Source organism: Falco punctatus (genome assembly GCF_963210335.1).
Source record: "Falco punctatus genome assembly, chromosome: 2".
Taxonomy (NCBI): Eukaryota; Metazoa; Chordata; class Aves; order Falconiformes; family Falconidae; genus Falco; species Falco punctatus.
Genome location: NC_137581.1, coordinates 106,087,330 through 106,099,682, shown reverse-complemented (window position 1 = coordinate 106,099,682; position 12,353 = coordinate 106,087,330). Strand labels below are relative to the sequence as shown.

The following is a 12,353-nucleotide window of genomic DNA, read 5'->3' as shown; positions in this document are numbered from 1 at the left end:
TTCTCTCCAGAAAAGGTTCAGCTCTCAAATATTCCTAGGAAAACAGTGATTGATTCATGGCCCACTGAAATCAATAGAAATAGTAGTATTGACTTCAGTGGGCTTTGATCAGGCCTTTGAATGCTATAGCAGTTCATCCAGAAGTAATTCACCTGAACTTCCAAGATTTAAAAAAATGCATGACACAGATATTGGAAATACATCTTGGAAGATTGTACTTTTTCTGTTAGCTGATTAGTTTGGTAGATTAAATGATACAAGAATCAGGGAGAAAATGGATTTGAATAAAACCAGGTAATTTTTTCAGAATGTTCATTTTGGGTTGCACCAAAGCTGTCAATTAAATAAAACAAATTTTCTTTAAAATTAATTTAAGTCAAAAGATGCTATTCTGGTATCACCAGAAATGAAGTATTTTATTTTTCATCTGTTGAAAAATAACTTTGTTTTAAAAAAATGTTTCCCCATATATTTTAAATTATATTTCACATGTGATCTACCTTGCAAATTGTTTTGGTTCATCACAAATAACACAATTCTTGGGCAAAAAGCAAACTTAAAAAAGAGGCAACCATTTGAACTGATTAGATGGACACTGTAGAGCTTTAGGAAAGGGATTCTGTCCTGCTGGGGAAGGAGGGATCCCCAACTTCCCAAATGAACCTGACTTCTCATTCTTTTTTAGGCTTCCACAACATGGTGACCTTTCCTCTGAAAGCCACAATCCATGGCCAACCAGGACATGCCTAGCTTGAAAGGTCATGACTAATTTTGCCTGGCGTTGGGCTCTTAAAGGGTAGTAATAAGGCAAAACAAAACATCTTCCCTGTAGCTAGTAGAAATGATCAGCTCATTCATGCTTAGATGCTCTCCCTTTCATTTCTTCCAGGGAAGCAAGGAGAAACTGCTTCAAAGACCCATCTCCATTATCATCTGAATGCCTTGCAGAAAGTTTAAATTCCAACCTGGTATATTTCTCAGTTTCTATGATTGCATTTCATGGTTGAAACAGCGATATGCTCAAGCTATTTATTGCATCTTCCTTACCTTTCTTACCAAATCCTATTTCCTGAACCAGATGTATAGCTGTTGAAAATTAGCATAGGTTTGCTGAAGATAAGCTCATTCTATACAACTGAAGTTCTGATCCAAGTTATTAAAAAAATGTTCCTGCTGTGTGGCAAGGGCTGTCCATTCAAATTAATTTACAGAACATACCTGATTTTGCTGTATTAATCTGGAAGAAAGTAGTGAATCAGTTTTTTAAAGAAGTGCTGAAACTACTTGATTCATTGTGGTTGCTTTGTTTATAGCATTGTGGCCTGATCTAAAGTCCACTGAAACCAAAGGGAGTCTTTTCAATTAGTCCAATGGGCGCAGGTACATAATGCATTACTTTGTAGGACTTCAGAGGTAAGTCTGGAGAGACTAAAACCTACTGTACTGTCCAGCTCCCTCAAAGTACATTTAAAATCAATGCAGACTCGCTTACATTTACACACCAGGAAAGGAGTAAAACTAAATGTGTAGGCCTGTTGGGATCTTGACTCTCAGGTTTTCAACTTACAGAATTATGTAGGGCTGCTTCTCCACCTCTGGCTTTCACTTAATTTGAAAATAACAACAGCGTGAAATATTCTGGCCAGAGACAAAAACATTTTGATAGAAATGCAGCTGCAGTAGCTCATGAACTGCCTCTTCTACTCAGTAGACTGCAGCGTGCTGTCATCTGCCAGGTAAGTGAGGGAAAGTGGTGTGTTGAAGCAGCATCTCTGCTATGGCTGCCTTAAGTTACAGGGTACCTCAGGGCTTCCTGTAAAGATTAGAGTGAACATTTTTTTCAGTATTGCAGAACAGGTACTTTTGGAACAAGTTTTTTGCCTTTTATTAAAAAAAACCCACCACAATACAAAACCTGCTATTGACAGTTTTGAATGAAAACTAGGCTTAAGGAAGCTTTCTACTCATCATTCATTGCTAGGAGTCTGATTCATGTGCCATTACTTCATTAGAAGTTAGGTCAAGCCCTGAAGGGAAGAGGCTTTCTGGCGTACCAGTACCCACTGGCACCCATTGGTGTATCGCGGTCACAGGGGTGCAGCTCCAGGATTCACACGGGCAGGGTTGTGGTAGCCCCTCGGGGTGGGTGGGCTGCACCCTGAGCATGTTGGTGTGGGCCTGGGGGCATGTGTGCTCCTGTCCCTTATCCGTTCCCCCAGACAAGGGAAGCAGCCAGCCTGTCACCACCCTGCTTGGTGTCCACACCCACCTCTGAAAAGACCACTCTGAATGAGTAGGTGCAGTTGAATGGGAACTGAAAACAATAATTAAAAAAAAAAATGGACCAAGTCAGTTCAGTTCCTGGGAGGAGCACTGCTAAGCCGGGTGGTCTGGTAACTTTGGTAACAGTTGCTTACCTTGTCCCGCTGCTGTGGTGTTACGCTTACTGCAGCATGGGCACAACCCTTTTCTGGATGGGGAACCTATGTTATGAAAGCAACAAAGGTGGCCTTTAAATAGGGAATGAAATACCCAGGTCTGATCACAAACCTGAATCAGGACTGCAAAGGCACAAATGCACTGAAAACAGTTTATATTTTTATTTTTCAGTAAAGGAAGAACAAAAACCAGTCCAAACCAGTCCACACTATGGATTTCAAAGACGCCTAGGAAGGACAGTAGCATGGAGGTATAATGATTTACTGACTGAAAACAAAGCAAAAATATCATTTTGCAGTCAGGCTGTATTATAATGTTATCAAAGAACATTAGCTTGGAATGGCTTGAAAATGCAAAGGATCTACAAGAATGAACTGTAAGCTCCCCCTTGAGGTGAATGTTCAGATCATTTTTATATAATGTTTGATTATTAATTCAGTAACAAAATATGCCATGCTAAATAAAGGGTATGTGTTTATTTTGCTAAAAGTTGTAAGTTAGCTAGTTGTGAGAGCAATGAAATGAAGAGCATTTGAAGTTTTTATGGGGAAATATGTACAATGTATATCAGTTTTAAGACTGTTTGTAGTTAAACAAACCCTCTTTGTTTTCTTTAGTCTCCCATGCATTGTACCCTAGTTGATGTACTGTAAATGGAACTGACAATTTTACAGTGTAACAATTATTTATCTTTGCATAAATGTTTTATACAAAATATTTGTTTAGTATTTATTTGCACACTTACAGTTTTTGATTCTCAGACACACATTATTTTATTAAACATTAACATGGTTGCTGGCAGAGATAGCCGCGATGTTGTGACATTGATCTGATGTGGCAAAATTCAAGGATTCATAAAAGTAATTTGATGTCATATAATGAATCCATTTTTCCAGGGAATGATCATAAGTTTTTGACATAATGGTCCAAGGTCAACATAAATAACTTGGCAAGTGATACCTCGTTAATGCGCTGTCGTTTGAAAGCAGTTGTTAGTTGTTTAAGTAAAATATTCTTTACTTTTTCTGAGGAAAAAAAATAATATCACAGTGGACAAGAGTTTTAAGATTAAAATTACTTTTTTCAGTAAATCTATTTAAAAAATGCATTAAAGATCATTTAAATGTAGCTCATAGTTTGTTAGGAATAATGTAAGATATCAGAGTGAAGACAAATGGCTTTTCTTGGAAGTGGCACTAATAGATTGATCCCAGCATTACTCAGACTATTAGCTAGAAAAGCGTTTATTATGTTAATTGATAGACAGGTTTAGATGTAACCCTAATGCATTTAAAGTCTTCTTTTAGAGTTATTATTAATATCATTAATGTCCATTCTCTTTGGTTCCATAAGAGCTTTCTGTGCCATAAGAATAGTTTCACCAGCCATTAGGCGCAGATCTTTGCGTGGTAGCTGATTTGTTGATGACAGCCTGGTGCTGTAGTGGAAAGTTAAGGGGTTTTCCTGCAGTTTCAGCAAGAGTTCAAGAGCATGAGTTCAAGCTATTTGGCTTTACATTAACACAGATTCAAAACTACTACTGTGTGGAAGCTGGGGAGAGACGAACAGAAGCAAAACTGTATTACTCTGGGTTACCTACGCTGTGCTAGCTGATGTTGACCACAGCTTTGAGTTCAGAGACAAATGTGTATGTGTATTTTTCTAGATAAAGAAAAAACATTTAAAAGTTCAATATCACTAGTACTAATTGTGCAATGCTATTGCTGAAGCACTTTTGGAAGCATCTTAAAGTTACTGTTATGCTGTGTTTTTACTTCCTCTTTGAAGAAGCTGCCTTCTGTAGTTGAGTTTAAGTGTTACTATTCCTACTTCAAATATGCTGTAGTTTTTCTTGTAAGTCACAACTTTATTTGCTTGATCACTTACTTCAATTTCCTTTGTAGTGATTATAAACAGGCCAAAAAATACTATGATTCTGCATGATCACCAAGACCAGAATTGTTTTTCTCCTGACTTAATCATTGCTTCACTCAACTGAGGGCAAGAGACTCCACTTTCTTGGGAACGGTTGGGTAAAAAGAACTTAGTTCTTTTTATGGTCTTGAAGAATTAACTCCCTTTAACTTAATTTAAGGATTAATTATTTCTTCATACTTCGTACTTCCAAAGGATGTGTAAAAGTGTAACCGTTGATATTATGATTAATGGCACAGAAGTGATTTCCATGCAGCAATTAGGAGAAAGCAAACACCTTCAGATGCCTTTCTTACAAGGGTGAACGTGATTGATTACTGGGCAGTTATCAGCATGGACCAGTCTTAAACTCTGTGTGAAGGCCAATGGAAGGTGGCATGCAATGCTTTTATTATAATGTACTCAGATTCTATATGTAAATAAGAAATATTGGTTAGTGGGACAAAATATTTCCATATCATATCACCTGCTTAGGGGAAGGAAATAGTTTCCTTCCATGTATTTCCTTTACTTAGGATTTTTAAGTTTCTTTAGCTTTTACCTAGTATCTAGGAACAACTTCTTATGTGGAAGACTACAAATGATGCACAGATCAATCCTACAGTATTATAACTCTCAACCTTAATCTGTTAATTCTTTTCCATGCAAAACGTACAAATCCCATACATACACAAATTCTTTTGTCTTTATTTTCCTTATTTCCACACTCAAAAGGGAGATAGGAGTAAGGATAAGAGCAGAAAGGGGGGGAAATAGGCGTGTTGCACACTTCCAGAGAGAATACTTACAAATTAGACTTTAAGCTGGTATTATGTTTGGATTTTGTTGGGGTTTAGAGAATCCAGAAAACCCACAGGTATATATGTGACATGGTCCATTAGTAGCAACAGAATTGCTGTTTAAAAAGAAAAGCAAACAAAAAAACCCACCCCTTGACCTTCTGTCCTTCATATGCACATTAAAACCTACAGAACAGAGAAAGGAAAATTACTTCCAGTTTCAGGTGACAGTTTTCATCAACTAAAGCCACTTCAAATAAGCCTGTTGGCTTTTATGTATAGCTATGGGGTCCCCTTGCAGTGACCACATTCCCTTCTGCTCACTGCCTCTCTAAATCACTTCCAAATGGCAGCAGCAGGTGAGGCAAGGAACTGAAGGAAGGACAGTAAAGCTTAGCTAGTCCTCCGATAGATGGCATGGCTTCAGTTTGTCATTTTAAAAACGTTATATTCCCACTGCCCTTATTTACCCCAGGGAATATAATTTTTGTTTTATTTCTGTAGTGAATGCGGCCTTTTGCAAGCAAGAAGTATCTGAGAGGAAAGCTCTTGTTTCCTTCTCTAATCTTTTAACCTTTTTTGGGTGCAAGTGAGTGTAAGTCAGCATCAAGCTTCTACCATCCCATTTCAAAGTATTTTGGAACTGTGACTCAATTAAAATACATGGGCAGCATGGATTATTTTCAACTTAGTAACGACTGGTTTCTCCACAGGTTAATATGCAGGCAACTGATGTAGTGGAAGCTGAACGGAGGTTAGAATGTGGTCAACTAAGGTTATGTTAGTTCTATCTAGATATAAATTAGTTTATTTTTATAAATTTTAATTTTTAATTATGCTAGTCTATATTACATATATGTTTCTATACCAGAGTTTACAATATCAATTTTTTCAGTCTTATGGGCTGGTTTATTACAGTATAACTGAAAATACATGTATGTATTGCATTTTGGGAAGCAAAAATTACACATAAGTAAAAGTATATTACTGTATTTCTTGGAAGCACATTTTTCCAGTGACTGTATCTGCTTTGAGATGGCTCTTGTATTATATTAACAGACTGAAATACAATTTACGATAGTGATGTATAGTAAATAATGAAGAAACCATGTCACATTTTAATTGAGCATTTTAATGTAATTGCTTCATCCAAATCAATTTATACTGATAGCAGAATACACTTTATTTTCAGTGGCTGTTTTCTAGTAAAGGGGAAACAGTAATCCACTACAAAACACAGGATTTGCAACTTTAACATTTTAATGTTAAAAACTGTGTGGTTTATATGAAAGAGTCTAAAACATTTTATCTTCTGTCTGGCTTCATTATATCTGCCTGTGTTCCTTGTGGTCACAGATGTGTTGATAAAACTAAATATTTTGTGCTTGACCTAGTCCCCTAATGCTTATGAAGACCCGAAAACAGTTTGGGACCTGGTGTTTTTTATCAGTGACCACCAACCTGTGCTTGTAAGCTAGCCTTGTATTTTGAGCACTTCATATCTGCATTTAGTGTTGTAAGCACCAAGTGTGGGAGCTGCTTACAAGAATCATCCATCATGTGTAGATACACATACACAGAAAGTTAGAATGCATTTTATGTTTTCATGCAGTACTTTGGAATTAAAGAGATATTAAATTCCTACATTAGGCTGAAAACAAATAAAGGAAATGCATCATATTACACTAAGACGCCATTGAACTTAAGGCATTTCAACAAGTAGATAATTATATTTTAATAGAAACCTATCTAGAAAAGAGCTCAAGAAGATAAAAACCCTTCTTCATATTCTTTCCCTTTTAGAATGCTGTAAGGGACTATCATGATAGTTTTTATACAAGCACAAAATCAGTATTAAAAGTCACTAGTACAGGAAAAGCATGTCATATATCAAAGGAACCCTATTACTTCTTACTCACCAGGAATAGCCAGTACTCCTTTTTGTCAAACATTTTTAGAAAACATTACTTTTCATGAGAGGAGGTTGCAGTATTGTGAGCCTTGGTGTACAGAAGCACATATCTATAATTGCTTGAAAAATTGCCAAAACACTTGTCTAAAAAGAAAGCTAAAAAGCTGTGTTCAAACCTTATTTAACTCTATTAATTCCAAAGAAATTACACAAGAGAGAACTTTTGGCTTACAGTCAATTTATTCATTAGAAAGCAGCATGATACAAGATATCAGCTTTTATGCACAATCCATAAACCTCATTCCAGAGCTTTTTATAATAGACAAGACAGAAGAACTCCCATGAGCCCAGTTTAAAAAGATAACATATGCCTTCACTTTGGATGTGGTGAGATTCCTGAAGAGTTTACTATGAATTGAAATGAAAATGCACATTGAAAAATACAGTGTAAAAACATAAAAACAGGTAATGTTTGACCTGAAAAAAATAATTTTAGACCATTTTTCAATAAAGCATTTGCAGTTTGCAAACTTTTTTTTTTAATGCCCATGTTTTGTAAAGCCCTCCACTATGCATTTAATGCACTGATGTTCAAAGAAACTTTTCCCATGGTCTCATGTAAAAGAAAAAATAAATTATATAACTATTTATTAAAAACCCCACAGCATCTATTTCAAAATATTGCTTTCCATTGGTAATGGAGTTTTCAATAATTAATATTTTCCTCCCCATAATTTAAATATTTATTCAGTTTATCTAACTATGAGATTGAAATGCCACTCTGGTTTACATCATTATACAATGGCTTACTTTCAACCTTTAAATTCTATTTCTATCATTAAAAGATACCAAGCTAATAGATTATTTTTTTGATCCAGTCCACAAACATGGTGACTCGAACATACACTCCTGGTCTTTCGTGAAGTGCACATTTATAGCCAAATGATGTTACACCAACCAAAAACCACTTGTTACCATCTTCAGATGTCAGAGGGCCACCTGAATCTCCCTGCAATATGAAATTCAAAAGTTAAAATTGAACAGTGTCAACTCTGAAGCAGAGCCTGTTTATGATGCTTTGTTTGTGTTGATCTTTAATCGTAGAAATTGTATCCCTATATATCTTGGGCAGCAGAAGTGAGATCAATATGAATTCTTCCAAGTGGAAAAATTATTGGGATAATCCATTTCCTTTTTTTTAGTTTTTCATTTTTTTCTTTTTTTTTTTTTTAAAAAAAAAAAAAAAAAAAGGATGCGGTCTTAAGCTCTTACCAGTCTTTCAGCACAGGACTGAGTTTTAACTGATTTTTTTTTTTTTTTTTTGCTTATTACTTTTAAGTTTAGCCCTTCATCTTCCACAAAGCCTGCATAAATGTGTAGGATTATTTTTCAGTTGAGTCTTTTCAGCCAAAATGTACTTTTATTTTCAGTTGCCCCAAAGTTTCAGCAGTTTTGAATTTAGAGAAAAAGATGGCAAGTCTGCCAGAAGAGGAGGCGTCCTTTTCTCACACCTCCTTCTGAGTAGTTTAGCGGAGGTCACATTGCAATAGTGTGGGATACCAAATTTGATTGATCCCACAGCCTGAGTGGTGGATGAGTCAGCCATGAGTGTCTTGTTTTGATGAGGAAGAAAACAATGACTATTTTTCATTGTCTGTCAAGTTAGTTGAACCAGAATTATTTTTGTCTTCTCACAGCCTTGTGAATGGAGTTTTACAGGAACATTCTGCAAGGATTCAGCCATTAAAATACTTCTGCCCATAACTCTAGGGCATCCACAAATGTTCAAAGGCTGTGACAGCAGCCTGAAGGCTGACGCACTATCAGGACTCACTTGTTCATTTTTCCTTGTGGTTGAATGGTCACTGATCACAACACTGGCCACTGGTACTCTGTATCAGCCTATGGTGCTGCACTGCTTTCTTTTCAGTATGAGGTTCAGAAGGCAAAAAGGAAAGAGGAAAGCCACGGAGGCTGCAGGAATGGCAAAGGAAATTTGCATACACTCTTCCTTCTAGACTAAACTAGTTGAAGTCACTGCACCTGATGAAGGCTTAGGTTGTGAGTGCAAGGCAAGAGAAATTATGTGATAGTGCTTCTCATCAGACTTGAAGAGAACCAGCCAGTCTCCATGCTATAGACTTCATGTTGCTCAAAGAAAAAATATGTGACAGCCAATTCTGACCATATCCTCAAGGAGAAGCAGTGTGTTATAAGCAGATCTGGAATGGATAAAAACCAGATCCCCAGGAAGCAGCATATGTGATCAATGCACAAGGGCAGCCTCTCCAACATACTGTGGCATCTACTTACAGAAGGTCTCCAAGGTCTACAGATTCTGGGGGAAACCAACATCGCTCTCTCTCCTTTCCTGTATGAAGCATTTCTGAGACTTCAGTCCATTTGGTATTTATTTCTCTGTAGTCTGCTTTTCCCTAAGCTTGACCCTCTTTCCTTCAGGGAATGACTCATCAGTAATTATTCAAAGCTTAGTGCAGAAAATATTTATCTTCCTTCCATGGTTGTTTATGTCAACATGACACAAAATAATAGGTTTTTATCTTTTCAACTTGTATCCTGATAAAGTATTAAATGGGCAAAATACTGCGAGTAGAAATCACATTAATGGACAGCGATGGTTCTGGTTTTAATGATTAGGGGATCAGGGAGTATTTTACTCAATAATTAGATGTGGTATATGCTAGCAGTGGAAATAAGTTACTTGTATTTACCTGACAGGAATCTACTCCTCCCATGTCATATCCCGCACAGATCATATTCTCAGTAATAGTGTATTCTGGCATCTGTTGTTGACATTTTTCATTCAAAATGAGAGGGACCTTTGCTTCTTGCAATATATCTGAAGTGGGACCTGATGAAAATACAAAGTATGTTTAGCTGCTGTAATAAATAGCGTACATCCCGCTCAGAACACTGATGGTTTTGTTCCAGTTCCAGCATGCTAGGCGTGCTACCGAGCAGCAGGAAACCCTGCCTCACTGCTGTCCTATTCAGGCTTATACCCCTGTAACACAGTCACTGATTAACTGGTGCTCATTAACTGAATCCTGTCTTTCATTTGTGTAATGGGACTGAATTTGGTTATAATTAAATCAAGATTACTAAAATCAATGACTATGAACTCACAATGAGAAGATCTAAGGGATCATTAAGGGCTTAGGAGCTTGGATTGTCCAATGTTTCCTCACTATTCATTATGTAACTTTGATAATTTCAAGTTTTTTAAAAATTTCTTTTACTAATTCCTACTCAAAAATTTTAATGCAATTTTTAGAAACAAATGTGTACAAGCAACTGTAGAAGTGAAATGGCATATTTATTATTTCACAGAGATTTCAAATGATATGCAAACAGAACATAACATTTTATACTACAGTCAGTATGCTTGACTTCTGGGGAAAATCATTTGCACATTGTCAGAAAGACTAATCTTCCTCCTCCCCCACCCAATATCTGACAATAAGATGTACATATTTCATGTTGAGAAAAGTAGTCATCGTAACATCTAAGGGGATGCAATAAGTTTTTTTCATAGTTTAATGATCCTAGGTATGTATATTTTCTCTAATAATTATGTTATAACTCTATTACTTTGCTTTAGAGAAAGAACAGTGGAGGAGCATAGTTCCCAAATTTTCCTATGGAGGAATACCTCTCTAAACTATTTTACCTTAGCAACCCCTGTGGAATCAGGAGCAAGCTTTCCCTCACAGCTTCATGCCTGTCATAATTTTCCAAGCAGATGACCCACCTTCATTCATAATACGACCCCAGCCAGCAACAGAGCAGTAAATTCCTGGTAAAAACTGCTGATTTTTTTCTGGTAAACAAATAGGTTGTATGTAATCTGTGAATGAGAAACAAGCAATCACTGTCAGCCTCTTCCCTGTATTCAGGGTTTTATGAAGTCACATAAGAAAATGTTCGTTAATTCACACTCACTTTTTGAGCAAGATACCCAGGAAGTACTGGACTGGCTCCAGAATGATTAAGTTGTGAAAAATGTACAGCCACCCCATCATCCTCGTATTCTTAGCATAGTTAAGAGTTTTGCATAATAGAGTAAATCTGTTTTGTGGGAAAATAACGACTCACCTGTATATTGCACTTTGTATTGAAGGTGCATGAGAGCAATATCACTATCCTTTGTACGCTTCACATAATGAGGATTTATAACTATTTGATCAATAATTTGAACTACCGTTGCAGGCTGTGTCATATCTGATTGGTCATACAAGCCAAGAACTGCTTTCCATTGAGATGGTTTTAACTGTCTCCTAGAAGTTGCAAGGAATATTCAGAATTATGAATGATTAATGAAAGTTTTAAAAAATATGTTAGGTAAAATGCTAATCTTTAACCTCATGGTAATTCATAGCATTTGCACATTTTGTCAAAATAAATAGTGTAGTGGATGTACTTACAATTTTGTGATAGTAATACTATCTTAAACATCTACACTGTAGAAATACGTGGTTCATTTTTTGTGTTAAGCTTATAATGCATTATTTATAAAGAATTAATCAGGCAGTAGTGCAGAGGAGGAAAATACATTAACTAAATTACTGTGGTTTTTTAAACACTGTGGAGAATACTGCTGACTGCCCACCAGGCAATTAATATCAGTCCCAGTTAGAAAATTGTTATGGAATATATAAAGAATAATAGGTCTAAGATGTCGCTGGAAGTGCTGCAGCTCATAGACTCAGAAAATTGCTCTCTTAATTTTTTAATCTAAATAAAAAAAAATGCCAAGACAAAATGTGACATAATCTGCATTTTTTGCTGAGCTACACATGCTTTTTGGAGGCTGTATTTAAGTTAGGGAAATTAATTATTTGCTATTTTTAATCAACCAGTTCATAGTTTTAAAAATTGTAAAAAAATATGTTTTCAGCCTGATTGTTGTACTGAATTGGTTTCTGCTGATCTTTTGGTTTGACATCAAGAGGTTATCTGGTTCTAAACTATGAGCATTTAAGTTAAATGTTCAGAATTAAGGTGTGAAACTGCAAGCTCCCACTTAGGAACATTCCAGCAAAGTCAAGATGATAAAATTTAAGAGATTTAAGTGAAAATAAAAACGTGATTTAAGTGAAAAGGAAGTACCAAGACAGGTGTGGATTTGTTGTATGAGAACTAAGATGGCTTAGTCCTTCTCATTTCAGTGTCTTTGTGTGGAATATAGCTCCATTACTGTATTGGCATAGTCTCCACTGCCTTACTACTTAGCTATTTATAACGAAAGTTCTACTGTAATTTTGAAT

At 36.1% G+C, this 12,353-nt stretch overlaps 2 protein-coding genes across 8 annotated transcripts in view; one reads left to right on the top strand and one right to left on the bottom strand.

Annotated features, from left to right (window-relative positions):
* CHODL (chondrolectin) overlaps positions 1 to 6,845 on the top strand; it is a 32,026-nt gene extending 25,181 nt beyond the window's left edge. The window contains exons 7-9 of one of the 7 annotated variants that reach the window (XR_013925872.1): positions 890 to 968; positions 2,611 to 2,689; positions 4,344 to 6,845. Coding sequence is in view for 5 of the 7 variants with exons in the window: in XM_080374463.1 (XP_080230589.1) it covers positions 2,611 to 2,695 (85 nt within the window). In the remaining 2 variants the exon portion in view is untranslated. Of the gene's footprint in view, positions 1 to 685; positions 970 to 2,610; positions 3,243 to 4,343 lie in introns of those variants that run through there. The other 6 variants (XR_013925873.1, XM_080374465.1, XM_080374464.1 and 3 more) reach the window with 6 other exon arrangements.
* Positions 6,846 to 6,980: 135 nt separating this feature from the next.
* Positions 6,981 to 12,353, bottom strand: part of TMPRSS15 (transmembrane serine protease 15) — a 323,388-nt gene continuing 318,015 nt past the window's right edge. The window contains exons 24-27 of the mRNA XM_080377677.1: positions 11,182 to 11,363; positions 10,838 to 10,933; positions 9,798 to 9,937; positions 6,981 to 8,074 (exon numbers count right to left, since the gene is read on the bottom strand). Of these exons, the coding sequence (XP_080233803.1) occupies positions 7,919 to 8,074; positions 9,798 to 9,937; positions 10,838 to 10,933; positions 11,182 to 11,363 (574 nt within the window). The 3' untranslated portion in view covers positions 6,981 to 7,918. The remainder of the gene's footprint in view (positions 8,075 to 9,797; positions 9,938 to 10,837; positions 10,934 to 11,181; positions 11,364 to 12,353) is intronic.